The sequence below is a fragment of the Branchiostoma belcheri genome, unplaced genomic scaffold (genome assembly GCF_001625305.1).
Source record: "Branchiostoma belcheri isolate BF01 breed outbred unplaced genomic scaffold, Haploidv18h27 scaffold159, whole genome shotgun sequence".
NCBI lineage: Eukaryota > Metazoa > Chordata > Leptocardii > Amphioxiformes > Branchiostomatidae > Branchiostoma > Branchiostoma belcheri.
In genome coordinates, this window is record NW_017803035.1 from 372,109 (window position 1) to 387,153 (window position 15,045).

The following is a 15,045-nucleotide window of genomic DNA, read 5'->3' on the forward strand; positions in this document are numbered from 1 at the left end:
ATGTCGAGACGACGTGGCCGGCGAAGGAACCGGCGGTCCCGCGGCCGGGCGGTAACCTTCCCGTACTGCCCTCTCTCAGATAACCATGCTGACAAGAAGGGTGGTCGACAGTGGTTCTTGAAAGCCGCCGCGATCACGGTTTTGATACTCGTTGCTGTAACTTCGGTAAGTTTTCTACCAAAACAATTTATGATTTCGGTCGTGAAAGTTCATCTGTGTTAATTAGTAGTTACATGTTTAAAGTTAAAACTTAACTTTGTTCCAACACAAGAAATAGTTCTCTCCTAGAGCTTTAAAACAGTCACTCTGGTCTTCTTTCAAGGATTTAGATGTTCAAAAACTCGTTTTCTCTAGTTAGAACTACTGTGGAGTTGAACTAGCTGCCACTCAAGTAGAGTAGGGGCAGCATCACTAGACAGGCTTTAAATAACGTTTAGGCCACACCGATGTAATTTTTTGGATGACATCCTCTGAAGACCCCCAAACTAGTGCGCGCGGGCGAATAAAAAAAAATTCCGGCCAAAACTAAAAATGCTACTAAACCACAGGAATACAAAGCTGGTATTGTGAATTTGCGGCAGTACTTGGCAACGTATACGACATGCTGGCTTTTTGCGGCATTTATGAATCGGTACTGTACTTATGTACTTTCTTGAGTCGCGAAGCTTCGAATTCGATAGCCTGGGTGCTCGGCTCCGTCTTGTTGCTAACTACCATGGACTACCCAGGCCTAGAGCCAGGCCAGAGCCTCGGTGGACGTAATCTTTCTTTTTTTTTTTTGAGGGTGACAGGCGAAAATCAATGCACTCACGGATGTCATCCATGAAATTAAATCAGTGTGGCCTTACCGTGAGTAACATGTGTAAACAATATAATAACGAACATGATACGTCTAGGTTTTGTTGTATTTCTTATACTAAATATAATCTGCCTTACTCTTTTTGACATTTGAAAAGAAGTTTTCAAGGGATTCAGAGTTATTTCCGAGTCAAATCTTCGAAGCCACACAGGCCTAGGTCCGTATGCTGACCATGAATCTTTTTCCCTTAGGTTGCTGGTGTGGTTATGACCGCACAGTCCCTCTCCAATACTGGTGAGGATAAGCCTACCACCAACCTTCCCCCGTGCGGGAGCAAGGGAGATGACCAAGCAGGAAGCGGAGATTCAGAAGGTCTCTCCCCGTACGTATACAGCGGATGGACAGGAGTCCAGGTGAAGCCGCGCGACTTCGTTGAAAACGACACTGAAATTCACAACGGTCCGGACGGCATGGCCTCCACTGATGCCCATCTGACCCCCGATGCTATGGTAAGAAAACAATTTTGACTTACTTGTTATGTCCAGGTCATACATTTGTCGGCTTTGTAGGGAAACGTGAAGGTTTCCTTGGAAGCATTTTTGAATCACACAAAATGAAGGTTTGTTGTTCATTTAAACTACATACACCATTAGTAATACATAACAAATACCTTTCAGTATAAGCATCAGAGCTGTTGCACATTGTATTTTCTCTAAAATAACGCAAAGTAAACGTATACGGCATTTAGAAGTCAGAAAAACCTATTTTATCATTAAGTCAATATCTTAAAGAAATGCACAAAACTTTTTGGAGAAAGCCATTTAGTGTTCGCTTTCTTTTGTTTGGAATTAGCCTTTGGGTATGGTTTTGCAATTTGATTATTATTATGGGTTCACCACACCACGAAGTGGTGGTGAACCCATATTGCTTTTTCTGATGTTTCTTCTTCTTCTTCTTCTCCTTCTCCTGCCATTTTTTAAATGGATTCAGCTTCTTCATTTTAGGGCCTAAGGTCCTGAAATTTGGTATGGAGGTACAGTGGGCAAATACCCCTAGGCGTTTTTTAAATTTTTGTGATACAGGCTTTTAGAATGGTTTTATTTGAGTTTTTTGGCTGTGTTATAGCAAATGTATTACTGTGTTAGTGTGCCGTGTTTACCACGTCTGGGCATGAGTCATCACAATGGAATGCAGGGCATCAACCAATAGGCATGCAGCTTTCCTCTATACTTCTTGCTGATTGGCTGTTGGGATTTAACTTGATTAACACCTGCACAGAGCATTTCCACCTGCACAGAGCATTTCTTGCTGATTGGCTGTTGGGATTTAACTTGATTAACACCTGCACAGAGCATTTCCATACTGACAGTATGTCTTTATTCAAGTGTTTTGGTAGGTATTTCAAGCTTTTCTGCTCCAGCATTGGAATGCGGGGCATGAACGTTTTTTTTTTTTTTTTGAAAATCAACAGTTTGCATTATGCAATTAAAAATCCTAACCAATAAAGTAGGGAATAGCTATCCAACTGTTGTTTTAGTTGTATGTTACTTCATATTATAGTTATATCAATGTAAATCATTGTTTTCCCTTGTGTTTCTCATTCTTTCCCTGCCATGTCGTAAAATGTGGTGAACCCATCGCTGTATTTGCTCCAAAGCAAATATTGGCCTTTCTAGTTGTAAATATACACTCTCTGACACTTTGTATACGTACTGAATTGCAGGTACCCGTTAGCATGACCCCTCCGACAGGCCACACAGAGAATGCCCGAGTTCCTGACAACCAGACGGAGACTTTCCGTTCTGAAGGCTGGAAGCGGTTCCGTGTCGAGCAGAATCACACGGAAGGCGTCGACAGTACCACCGAGGTCCCAACCGTCCCACCACATGTAGTTGGTGACGAGGAGGGAGAAGAAGTGGCCCACGACTGGGGCTACACAACCGGAGAAAACCACTGCAACAACGTCCGAGTACGCCGCCGCGTTTCCAAGGTATTATTATTATCATTGATACACTCTTGACCGTCTACGACACTTCACTTTAAATCCGTTAAACAATACATAAATGTTCCGTTTCTTCTCTCACTTGTACCTTTACATATCCTTTAAGATGTGATTAAAGATGGGATTTTATACAGTGCTTATAGTATTACTGAATTGCAGGTTCCCATGGACATGACTCCTCCGACAGACCACGCAGAGAGTGCCCGAGTTCTTGATAACCAGACGGAGACTTTCCGTTCTGAAGGCTGGAAGCGGTTCCGTGTCGAGCAGAATCACACGGAAGGCGTCGACAGTACCACCGAGGTCCAAACCGTCCCACCACATGTAGTTGGTGATGAAGAGGGCGAAGAAGTGGCCCACGACTGGGGCTACACAACCGGAGAAAACCACTGCAACAACGTCCGAGTACGCCGCCGCGTTTCCAAGGTATTATTATTATTATCATTGATACACTCTTGACAGTCTACGACACTTCACAAAATCCATTAAGCAATACATAAATGCTCCGTTTCTTCTCTCACCTGTACCTCTAAGTATTCTTAAAGATGTGCTTAAAGGTATGGTATTCTGTACAGTGATTCCTACTCACTTGCAGGTACCCGTTGGCATGACTCCTCCGACAGACCACACAGAGAATGCCCGAGTTCCTGATAACCAGACGGAGACTTTCCGTTCTGAAGGCTGGAAGCGGTTCCGTGTCGAACAGAATCACACGGAAGGCGCCAACAGTACCACCGAGGCCCCAACCGTCCCACCACATGTAGTTGGTGACGAGGAGGGAGAAGTGACCCACGACTGGGGCTACACAACCGGAGAAAACCACTGCAACAACGTCCGAGTTCGCCGCCGCGTTTCCAAGGTATTATTATTGATACACTCTTGACCGTCTACGACACTTCACTTTAAATCCGTTAAACAATACATAAAGGCTCCGTTTTTTCTCTCACCCGTACCTTTACATATCCTTTAAGATGTGATTAAAGATGGGATTTTATACAGTGCTTATAGTATTACTCACTTGCAGGTACCCGTTGGCATGACTCCTCCGACAGACCACACAGAGAATGCCCGAGTTCCTGATAACCAGACGGAGACTTTCCGTTCTGAAGGCTGGAAGCGGTTCCGTGTCGAGCAGAATCACACGGAAGACGTCGACAGTACCACTGAAGAGGCCTCAACCGTCCCACCACGTGTAGTTGGTGACGAAGAGGGAGAAGAAGTGGCCCACGACTGGGGCTACACAACCGGAGAAAACCACTGCAACAACGTCCGAGTTCGTCGCCGCGTTTCCAAGGTATTATTATTGATACACTCTTGACCGTCTACGACACTTCACTTTAAATCCCTTAAACAATACATAAATGTTCCGTTTCTTCTCTCATTTGTAGCTTTACGTATCCTTTAAGATGTGATTAAAGATGGGATTTTATACAGTGCTTATAGTATTACTGAATTGCAGGTACCCATGGACATGACTCCTCCGGCAGACCACGCAGAGAATGCCCGAGTTCCTGACAACCAGACGGAGACTTTCCGTTCTGAAGGCTGGAAGCGGTTCCGTGTCGAGCAGAATCACGCGGAAGGCGCCAACAGTACCACCGAGGCCCCAACCGTCTCACCACGTGTAGTTGGTGACGAAGAGGGAGAAGAAGTGGCCCACGACTGGGGCTACACACCCGGAGAAAACCACTGCAACAACGTCCGAGTTCGCCGCCGCGTTTCCAAAGTCCCCTTCCCGGCGACAGACGACAGCTCCGCCACTAGGGCGACTCATCTGGAGCCCAAGCCGAACTGCTCACTTGACACGAAAGTCAGTGGCGACGTCGACAGCATGGGCACTGACCGCACTGGTGCTATGGACAATGTCTTCACGAAGAACTCTACAGACATGAATCTGTACTTGGATGCCGTGCTGACAGACATTATGAAGAGCCACAAGAGAAAGCACCGCAGCGGGCTGGAACGTATCAAACGGAGCAAAGCCATCATCGTGCTGACCGCAGTTGGTGTGCTGAACGCTGGCTCTGTGGGACACGTCTACTTGCGACAAATTGTACCGTTCTGATATACTGCTGATGAAATTATACCCCGCCATATCACCAAAGCACTATTTCTACTTGGATATTTGGATTTCGAAGCCAATAGCTTCATACACATTCAAACTTTGTTTATTTTATCCTTAAAATATATGGAACGTACCCGTGACCTGACCTTACTCACAAAACAATTTTTTCGTGCGAAACAAAAGCTGCAGTTTTCTTTTACATCTTGTATGGACAGGTCCTACAGACCTACAATGTAATTTCATGCAGCATCCGTTTCTACGAATAAGAAAACAGTCTTGCGGGGAAAATGTTGTCTTATTTGTCGTCAGTGTCATGTTCAATACCAAGGGCAGGTATGCTTGCCTGTGTGTGTAGATTGTGTTCAGTACAAAGGAAAGGCATGTTTGCTTGTGCGCAGATGGTGTTTAGTACCAAGGACAGGTATGCTTGCTTGAGTGTGGATTTCAGTGCCAAGGACAGGTATGCTTGCTTGAGTGTGGATTTCAGTGCCAAGGAAAGGTATGCTTGCCTGTGTGTGGATTTCAGTGCCAAGGAAAGGTATGCTTGCTTGTGTGTGGATTTCAGTGCCAAGGAAAGGTATGCTTGCTTGAGTGTGGATTTCTGTCCATGGTGCTGAACACACCATCTACACAAACACACAGAACACTAGTGCACAACACAATCTGCACAAACATCTGTCCATGGTGCTGAACACACCATCTACACAAACATACAGGACACTGGTGCACAGCACAATATGTACACACCCCTGTCCATGGTGTATGTGTACAGGTCACTATTGCTACTACTACTTATTGATGAGGAAGTTAGGAAACACATTGGCATGGCTAAGATGCGTCTTTATTGATTTCAACACTACAGTATCATTTATCCTGCACCCGTTACCCACATACTGAACATATAACATTCTTTTCAACACCACAAAATGGTTCTCTCCCCTTATAAACACCTTTAAATGCTATGTAACATAGAACAATCTGAAAGGCGCAAACTGTCCCCTATATGGTGTCAGAATAGACTAAACATCACGTACAAGCAAACTCAATTATAATGATAACAACAACAACACCATTTGCTCTATTGCTGATATAGGCCTTCTACCGGGCATCCATGTGATTATAATTGTTCTGCAGAAATTGCCTGATGCTGCAAGTATAAAATGTTTCTATCAATAGGCTCTTCTTGTACACCTTTTCTACCTTATGCTTCCACGTTCCTTAACGACTAGACATGTAGTACAACTAATATCTAATGTTAGTGTTTTCTCTCAACAACTAACCTTACATATTCTAACCTAACAGAATTTTTTTTGACTGCTTTTTTAGCTGCACCTGTATTGTCTACTCTACAAATACATAAACCATGAAAAAGGTGTTTTCTAATCAGGTAATGTTGCCTTCAGTTCACAAAGACCAACAATACGATTAACATGAACCTGCTTGTTTGCAAAAAAATGCCTGCACACTCAGATCAAGTTCCTTTCCTCAAAACAATAGTGACATATTGTTTCTGTCCGTACATAATCTTTTATCTCTTATTTATCATGTAGATAAATTCCCTGCTTAATGCACTGCTAGAAATACTACTTTGCCAATAAAATACTAAATGCTTCAACCAAAAACAATTAAACATCATAATCTATTCTATGAAGCAACTGTTTGCATTTGTAATTATTGGCAATGATATAGATAATTACTGCATCAGTGAATTTTTGCTGTCTTACATTTTGTGCTTATTGTTTATTGCATCACAGTGCCCAGCGAGTCATCCATAACTGAACAGTATAATTATTGTTATTATCAAATTCCTGCAAAAACCGTCACCCTAATTTACATTTTGGCTGGAATTTTCTCTAATCAAAGCTGTGTAAATATAAACTGTGTATCAGATAGCCTCTCCATAACCAGCAATTTAGAATATAAACATTTATCACTTTGGAGGAGATTCTACAATACTTTCAATAAAGGTACTGGCTTATAAATGACTAAATGCAAAATATGTGAAAGTGTGAAAAATCACAGGTTTGGTAACCCTGTTCACTGCATCACTCCCAGTAGTTGACAAGGTAGTTGATTTTCACCGTGATGGGTTCAGATTGGCTGTTGTGGTAGTGAACGACGTTGTCTCCACTTCCGAAGGTCCTGCGCTCGCCCGGCTGAAGCACGATCTCCTGGAACACTTTGTCGCCAACCTTCTTCCGCAGGTCATCAGTCATGGTCTCTGTCGAGGTACTGGTCCTCTGTGGAGAACATAAAACATTGAAAACATTTAACAAACAAATAAACTTAACACACATTTTTGGCTTTGACTTTTCGATATTCCTCCTAAAGCACATCAGACTGAGGACAAAACGGGAGAAACAGGTTCTTTTTGGAATCTACGTGGTGCATGGAATGAAATCAGTGAGAAATTCTTGGGCAATGCCTCAGGCAGAGTCGTTAGTATATTACTGACGTTGAGTTGTTGCAGCTTATGGTTATTATACACAGATCCTGAGGCCTAAACAGACCTTCAATAACTTGACTTCAATTGTTTTATTTTACGACACACGCTCAACTGAGAAAATATCTTTTTCAGTACATGTACAGAATACAATTTAAGTAATCAGAATGATTGGCAAACGAGGATTAAAAGAATTTCTTTAATAGAAAAGATGGGGTTGAACAGTGACCTCAGAGATGGCATTTTACTCAGCAATAGTTACCACTTTAACACAAAATTCGAGCTTGGTAATTTCTAAAATCAGAATCTGATATTGTACAGAGTTCAAACTTTTTAACACAAAACGTTTGTGACTCAAATCACTAGACTTCCTGGCAGTTGTGACTAATTGCTCACACCATGATCATGTGTCTGTACATGATCTGTGTGATTGGGCAATTGAAAGTAGATTTGATGCGCTAACTTGTTGAGTCAGAGCAAAGTTTTAACTCTGTACTACCAACACAGCAGGGTTCTAGCTAGGATTAAATTTTAGCTAGCGGTACTGGCAGCATGTCAAGGGAGCGAAGTGACCGAGAGGGGGGATGGGGCGGAGCTTTTAAAAAATTGAGCTAAAAAAGGGGCCATTTGAGGGTTACCCAAAGGGAAAAAATGTTATTTCTAAGGTATGTACAATGTATCCTTGATTGGTAATTTTTCACACTTGATCTGGCATTCTTGAACAAAGAAATACAGTCACAATGCCCGGGTCAAAATTATAGCATAGGGGGGAAATTTAGCGTATGGGGTCAAAATTATAGCGTAGGGGGCCCCTATGCTACTCCGCTCTAGCTAGAACCCTGCACAGACAAACTTTCAGGCAGATGTAGGATGTTCTTTTGTCCATTTTGTAGCCACAAACAAATAATAATAATAATAATAATAATCAAAACCAGGATAGTGAGTGAGTGAGTGAAACAACCAAGAAACTCAAAATATCTCCACATCTCTGTGATCACATATTTTGTCGGAAGGGAGGGTTAGATTACCATGCACAGGGTGGTCACTTGTTAATGAGAGCCTATGGACTCGACGGCCAGCCCTCTGCGAGGGTGTGCGCTTTAAAGGTGCCATTAATTTCAGGGTAGTAGAGTGGAACTGTGCAGAGACACACACGGGAAACCTTAGTCATCCAAAAAACAAATTCACCAACACCAAGAAGTTGGTATGATCATGTTTTCTAGGTGTATACATGTTATGAAGCCTAATTTGCTGAGTTTTTTTTTTAAATGTTTCTAAACACCACACCAATATCAGTAGAAGTCTGAAATAACTTGAAGATCCTTTAAGTGAGAGAGACTGCATGCAATTTAGTAGCAATCCCACCTATTTCATATTCTATGAACTCTCAGTACAATTATTTATAATTATCAAGGAAATGTTATAAGCTTTGCTATTTAACACCAGGTCCTATAATAATAGTACACCATAAATTGTTGCATTACCCCCTTTGATGGTATGGATGACTGGGGTTTCCATGAATTAACACTGTCTTTGTCTAATAATGCAGCTGCTCTATACAATGACTAGAAGTGCTACATATATTATATATAAATAAGACATATCAAAATATTAAATAGAACATGAAAGTTAAAGCAAAATTACAAATCAATACAGCTGTTACAGTAGGAAAATGAAAAAAAGGCATAAGACAAAATGAAAAGACTTTTCTAAGCACTCAGTCTTGTAGCATACTCTCTAATATGTTGCCAAGCCAAGCCAGAAACAAGCTAACACCAGCAGTTGGGCTAATCCAGAAATATCAGCAAAATATAAGAGTAGACTGTAATGCACCTACATGATGTAGCAGTTTGAGAGCTAAGAAGATGGTATCTAAATGACAAAGGTGACAACTGAATTGCTACTAGCTCCTGGACAAGGCAGCAGTTTTGCAGAACATAGTTTGCTGGCAATGATTGAATATTAGCGAGTTCAGAACACAGAGATAGTAGAGGAACAACACCGTCAACACAGCAAGCTATTACAAGACAGAGTTTACCAGCTTGATGAAGAAAGGTTTACAGATCAGCAGATCCAACAGAGTAACATGCTCTGGTGTAAAAGAGAAGAAATACGAAGGCCATCAGATTGTGTTAATAGTAGTTAGCAATGGTGTCCACCTGACGGCTTGGACTAGGCTGGACCCCAACCTCCTTGGTGACAGTACTCTTCTTCACACTGCTGACTGCTATGTCAAAGACACCATGGCCGGATCCTCCACCAAGGAACTGGTTAATGCTGGAGCCTCCTCCAAGGCCTCCAGCGCTCCCACCAGCACCACTAGTACTGGTTGTCTGGGAGATATATCCACCACTAGAGCTCTGGCCGATACCACCGTATCCACTGCCAGTGCTCTGGGTGATACCACCGTATCCAGTACCAGTGCCCTGGCCGATACCACCGTATCCACTGCCAGTGCCCTGGCCGATACCACCGTATCCACCACCAGTGCCCTGGGCAGTACCACCATATGTACCACCAGTACCACCAATGGTCTGGGAGCCATAGACAGTTTTGCTGGACTCAGTGTACTGGTAGGTACTGATCGTCTGCTGGGACAGGTTTTGATCAAGTCTCTGTGTGAGTGGACAAAACGTGAGGGTTAATGACAAACAACAAACGTGAAACTTACATTAGACAACACAGAGGAATACACAGGACACAGTTGTGCTTGTTAGTGCAGTGTTATTGGGTTTAAACATTGTCAACCAAAAGGCAACATCTAGGGAATGACACAAACACAGACGTCACTCAGGCAGCCGTAACCCCCGGGATATACAAAGCACCACCAGAAGACGATAAGGTTTCACCAGTACCTGCTCAATCGCTAAACTTGCGTCAAGTTTAGAGCGGTTGATCTCTGGCTTCATTCCCTGTTGTTGGTTTAGGGGAGGACGGTATAAGTCAGAAAACAACACAAGTATAAAAGGAAAACAGTCAACATGCAGACACATTCACTGGAGCTTTAGACACACTGGGAGCCAAGTTTGAACTGGTCTGGGTTTTTTTTTCAGTACACACTGGGAGCCAAGTTTGAACTGGTCTGTTTTGTTTTCCAGACACACTGGGAGACAAGTTTGAACTGGTCTGTTGTTGTTGTTTTTTCAGACACACTGGGAGCCAAGTTTGAACTGGTCTGTTTTTTACAGAAGGCTACAATGTAGGTGGGAGATCTTTACTGTCACATTAGCTTGCAGATTGTCAATCATAGTACTTTGGCAAGTTGAAGCCTCATTGCAATGAACTCAACAGAAACAAGACAAGATGTAAATGATACTTAAAATTCATGCCATTTTGCCAGGACTTGATTTTGCATCAGAAGGAAAAAGATTAAGGCTTTTGAAGTGTTTGAATTTTGCGATTGAAACAATATGCAAAATGCATCATAACTGTGATGTGATTTTGTGGTAAGAGGTGGTAAAATCATTGCAAACATTGAAAGATTAAAAGTATATTATAAAAAAACCAGAGGAAAATCAATTGTGACTTTTATAAATCAGCTTGGTGATAAGGTTTCAGTCAAATTTTCAGAGTCAACATGGATTGATCACCCTGGAGATTTTGAATTAAAGAAGTTGTGTGGAGCATACTGGTGTAACTAAACCATCGGCTGGGTTTTGAAACTGGAAAATAATGACCCTGACGTGCAGTGGAAATTATATGTTCTTTGATGAACAGCACCACTTTATGATTCTTGGCACCAAATGATGACATTCCGAGTGAAAATGTCTGCCAAAATAATATCATTATGATAGCAATAAAGCTGTTCAAGGACATCATATAGAATATCCTTGAGCTATTTATGAAAAAAGAAAAAATTATGTCTTGAATGAAAGGACAAGTGACATTTATGTGGGAGTGATACAGTACGTAATTAGTGGTGTTAATGTACAACACAGTGTGACTTTGTTCATTGTAAGGTTATAAAGATAGCAGATAGGAAAGAACTAGGAAACAGGTTACATGAGAAGAGAATACATACATATGTACATACATACATACAGGGAAACATGCACAACATGCACATCACATTGTCAACATGCACAGGACATGCACCAAAAAACAAGCAAGGACTCTACGAATCATTAAAAAAAAATCACCATGTTCGAAATATAGACAAGTTCTAGATTGATAAACTCTATGAGTATTGAAGCATTCTGGAACCCTTGTACCTTAGTGGTTTTTGTTAGTAAAGAAATTGACACTCAGTTAAGTATGTGGGCAAGCTTATTAGACTTCAACGCTAGTTGTAATGACTAGATTCGCTGATAATCAGATTCTCTAGTATTCTAATAGTTAATAATTCAGGAAGGACACTAGGGTAAACCCTGCAACAGAAGTGGTGACAAAAAAGGGTGACCGTGTGCATATATAACATTGAGAAAGATGCCTGACTTCACTACACAAACAAGTAATTCCTTAGAATAACAGATAGCATGGCTGCATGCAACTTGAGGGCAGAGTTGCTCCCTCGTCTCGAACTGATCACAAATGATCCATGTGTCATCAAAAAGCATGCCCGTAGCCAGGATTTTGAATGGGGGGGGGGGTTCCCACTGCTTGAGGGGACCTCGAGCGCCGTAGGAAGGCACGAGGTTCCTAGGGGGGTCCGGGGGCATGCCTCCCCTGGAAAATTTTGAAAAATGAACCTTCTAAAATGGCATTTCGTGCATTTTTGAGAGGATTTCCAAGAAAAAAATCAGAGATAAATTTTTATTCAATGACAAAGGCATAGGGAGCAGTTTTTCTACGATTCCAGTCCATCTTTTCAAGAAAAATCTTGGACCTTTACATAAAAGGTGGACCAAAAAGTGGACCTTTACATAAAAAGTGGACCAAAAAGTGGACATTTGAGCCTTTGAGCCTCCAAACCCCCCGAACCCCCCCTGGCTACGGGCATGAAAAGCAACTTCAATGTACACACCTCCTTTCTCTTGTAAGTCTTGTAAGGCCACACCAATTTAATTTGTTGGTTCTCGGATTTTTTCAGAAAAAATATGAAGCGACAGGGCGAAAAAAAATAAAAATAAAAACAGGTCTAGGCATCCTATTATAGCCCCAAAATGCTACAATATGAGCCATGAAGTCAACAAAAAAGGCTGGGTTAAAATTTAAAGTATAAATTTTGAACTTTTAATCAAACCACTGCATTGATAGATGGAAAAAACTGTAACAACTAGGAAGAAAAGGAATTTCCTCAACTGTTAGGGGGCAAAATATGAGCATTTTTGAGTTGATTCAGAACCGGTAATCTTTTTTTTTTTTTTTGCAAATCAGAAAAAAATGAAGAGGCGAATCCAAGAACCAACAAATTAAATTGGTGTGGCCTAAGATAAAAAAAAAAGCATAATATATAATGGCCATGCAAACTCTCTACTACTGGTCCTACCTCCAGTTGACCCTCCACTTTCAGCTTAGCTGCATTCAGCTCTTCCTGGTAAAGTTGGAAGTCGTGGCGAAGAGACTCCACCTGCTCGATGATGATGGGCTTGCCATCAGCTGATGTGTTATCCATGGTGACGTCGGCCTTCTCCGAGGTGTTGTTAATCTTGATCTCTCCCCTCTTCTTGGTCAGCAGGAGGAGCTGATTATGGAATATATGCAAATTAGAGATCAATTCATGATATCAGACATATGGAGCTGTCTTTTCTAGAAAAGGCTGCTGTAGGTCCTTGTTAGAGGTTGGTTCCATCATAGCCTGCTTACAAATTCTATTATATATATAATATAATATAATAACATTCGTATGATAACCTTTTACCTGTACTATGAGCAAGTTATTGTAAGTTTTATTTTAGGTCGCAGAGCTCGTTTCCTGCTCGCGCGTAGATCGCCCGAGCCTCGCACAATGTGACAGCGACGATTTTCAAGCCAAAAATACGTGCGATAATTGGTCGATCTCAAAATCAGCCGACCTTTCGGCGATCGACAAATACGGCCAAAGCTCGTCGACAATGTGACAGGGGCATAACCACTGGGCTATGCGCGCTTCTGTATTGATGTACAAACTAAATGATTCTAAATTTATAAACTAGGTCTCACATTGATGTTAGCATGATTCTCCTCCAGTTCCTTCCAGTCGGTTGTGGGTCGCTGAGCTTCCTTCAGCTTCTCCCGCTGCTGCCTCAGCCACTCGGAGGCTTCCTCGTACAGCTCATCATACTGGGCGTGGTCAGTCACATGCCCCTCGCACTTCTTTGTTATGTTCTATTGGTCAAGACAAGAAGCTCTATCATTCCTAGATGTAAATTATCCCTTATACAAGCCTCGAAATTAATTTTTCTTTTTATTGTCCCAGCACTGTCCCGAAAATAAATTTCAATTGTCCCGAAGTGAGGTTGAACTGACTGAACCTGTTTTTTGGGAAGTATGTATGACAACAACTTGAAGTCAACTTTATTTTGCTTAATATGTTCTGACTCCTGGGAGCGCTATAATTGCAAAGTAGACAAGAAATTTTTTTTTGGGGGGGGGGGGCATTTCCAAGCAAAAAGCCAGGACTCGTTCCTGATGGACAAATTAAAAAGTAGAGCTAACATTCTGATATTGATTATTTTTCTATTGTCCCACAAATGTCCGAAAGTCACTTTTCAGTTGCCCCAGCCTAAATTTTAGTGGTCAGTGGCCATCGGGATACTGTTAATTTTTGTTTTTGTTTTATATATGGTGCACCCAAAAATTTTTTGTGCACCTTATATTTTAGGTCCTATTCCCAAAAAAGTATTTCGAGCCTTGCCAACAATTAGATGCAGATAGAAGTACATGTATGATCATACTAACGTCACATTCTATCTTCAGAGCGCTGTAGCGGGCATTGATCTGTTCCAGCTGCCTGACAATCTCTGGGTTTTGGCTGAGGTTCACTTCCCTGGCCTTGGAGTTCACTTCATCAAATTTCCAGCGGTGAGAAGCAATCTCATTGGAGAAACTCTGCAGGAAAAAAGTTAAAGTTGAGGAGTGAAGTTTTCTCACCATTCTGCACCAAACACTGGAACTAACATCCAAAAAGGTCCAGTACGATTTGATTTTTGTATGAAGTGCTCTTAACTGGAGTCAATAGAAGTTGTCAAACCTCAAACTTGTCTCTTTGCGCTTTCTTGCTATAGATGTCCATCTGCAGGTCGTACTGGGCACTCAGCAAGCGTTCTTCCTTGTCCAGCCACTTCTGCAGAGGATCCAAGTTGCGACGGCCGAAGTCCTACAATCATAATTATAATTATAATATTATGACACATGTCAATATTGCTATCATGTATATGACAACAAGTCTTGATGTTACATAACAGCAGAGAAAAAAATGATTCCAGTATTGACATGGTTGCATTTGTTGTAAGTTGTCGTAAAATTTTGATGCCACAGAATTTTAAAGCAGGCTGTAAAAGAACCAACAGCCAACATCATTATTAAAAACAACTTTTTCTGTACATCCATCATCTCAAGAATGTCTTTAGTTTGCAGTCCTATTGTAAGAAACAGGAGGAGCCGATAAAAACCCTTCTGCTCCCGGGCCAGGGTTCGAACCCACGACCTCCCGGGCACCAGAGCTTCATAACCAGACGCCCTAATTAACCGCTCGGCCAAAAAGGTCTAGACCCGTTTGCCGGATCAGTTGGTAACGCCTATAAATCCCCCCCCCCCATGTTACACTACTCCCCCTTTTCTTTTCAAGATTCGTCCTCGAATCTTCCGAATTCGAC

The 15,045-nt window shown here is 41.9% G+C and overlaps 2 protein-coding genes across 51 annotated transcripts in view; one reads left to right on the plus strand and one right to left on the minus strand.

Moving 5' to 3' along the window:
• On the plus strand, window positions 1–4,866 carry LOC109465825. The gene is made up of 7 exons (XM_019763266.1): window positions 1–165; window positions 1,051–1,308; window positions 2,523–2,789; window positions 2,961–3,227; window positions 3,397–3,660; window positions 3,826–4,095; window positions 4,261–4,866. The coding sequence occupies exons 1-7, from the start codon at window positions 1–3 to the stop codon at window positions 4,864–4,866; spliced, it is 2,097 nt and encodes a 698-aa protein (XP_019618825.1).
• Window positions 4,867–5,691: 825 nt separating this feature from the next.
• LOC109465835 (nesprin-1-like) overlaps window positions 5,692–15,045 on the minus strand; it is an 87,882-nt gene continuing 78,528 nt past the window's right edge. For 48 of the 50 annotated variants that reach the window (XM_019763281.1, XM_019763329.1, XM_019763328.1 and 45 more), the window contains 7 exons: window positions 14,421–14,546; window positions 14,129–14,278; window positions 13,391–13,555; window positions 12,738–12,932; window positions 10,165–10,221; window positions 9,469–9,924; window positions 5,692–7,106 (listed from right to left, as the gene is read on the minus strand). In XM_019763281.1, coding sequence (XP_019618840.1) covers window positions 6,912–7,106; window positions 9,469–9,924; window positions 10,165–10,221; window positions 12,738–12,932; window positions 13,391–13,555; window positions 14,129–14,278; window positions 14,421–14,546 — 1,344 coding nt within the window. In that variant the 3' untranslated portion in view covers window positions 5,692–6,911. The remainder of the gene's footprint in view (window positions 7,107–9,468; window positions 9,925–10,164; window positions 10,222–12,737; window positions 12,933–13,390; window positions 13,556–14,128; window positions 14,279–14,420; window positions 14,547–15,045) is intronic. The other 2 variants (XM_019763285.1, XM_019763307.1) reach the window with 2 other exon arrangements.

Bases quoted from the DNA above. Each gene is read 5' to 3' on its own strand.
- LOC109465825 (XM_019763266.1), top strand. From the start codon at position 1: ATGTCGAGACGACGTGGCCGGCGAAGGAACCGGCGGTCCCGCGGCCGG. The intron at 2,790-2,960 runs GTATTATTATTA...ACTGAATTGCAG, and splicing joins TACGCCGCCGCGTTTCCAAG to GTTCCCATGGACATGACTCC. The intron at 4,096-4,260 runs GTATTATTATTG...ACTGAATTGCAG, and splicing joins TTCGTCGCCGCGTTTCCAAG to GTACCCATGGACATGACTCC.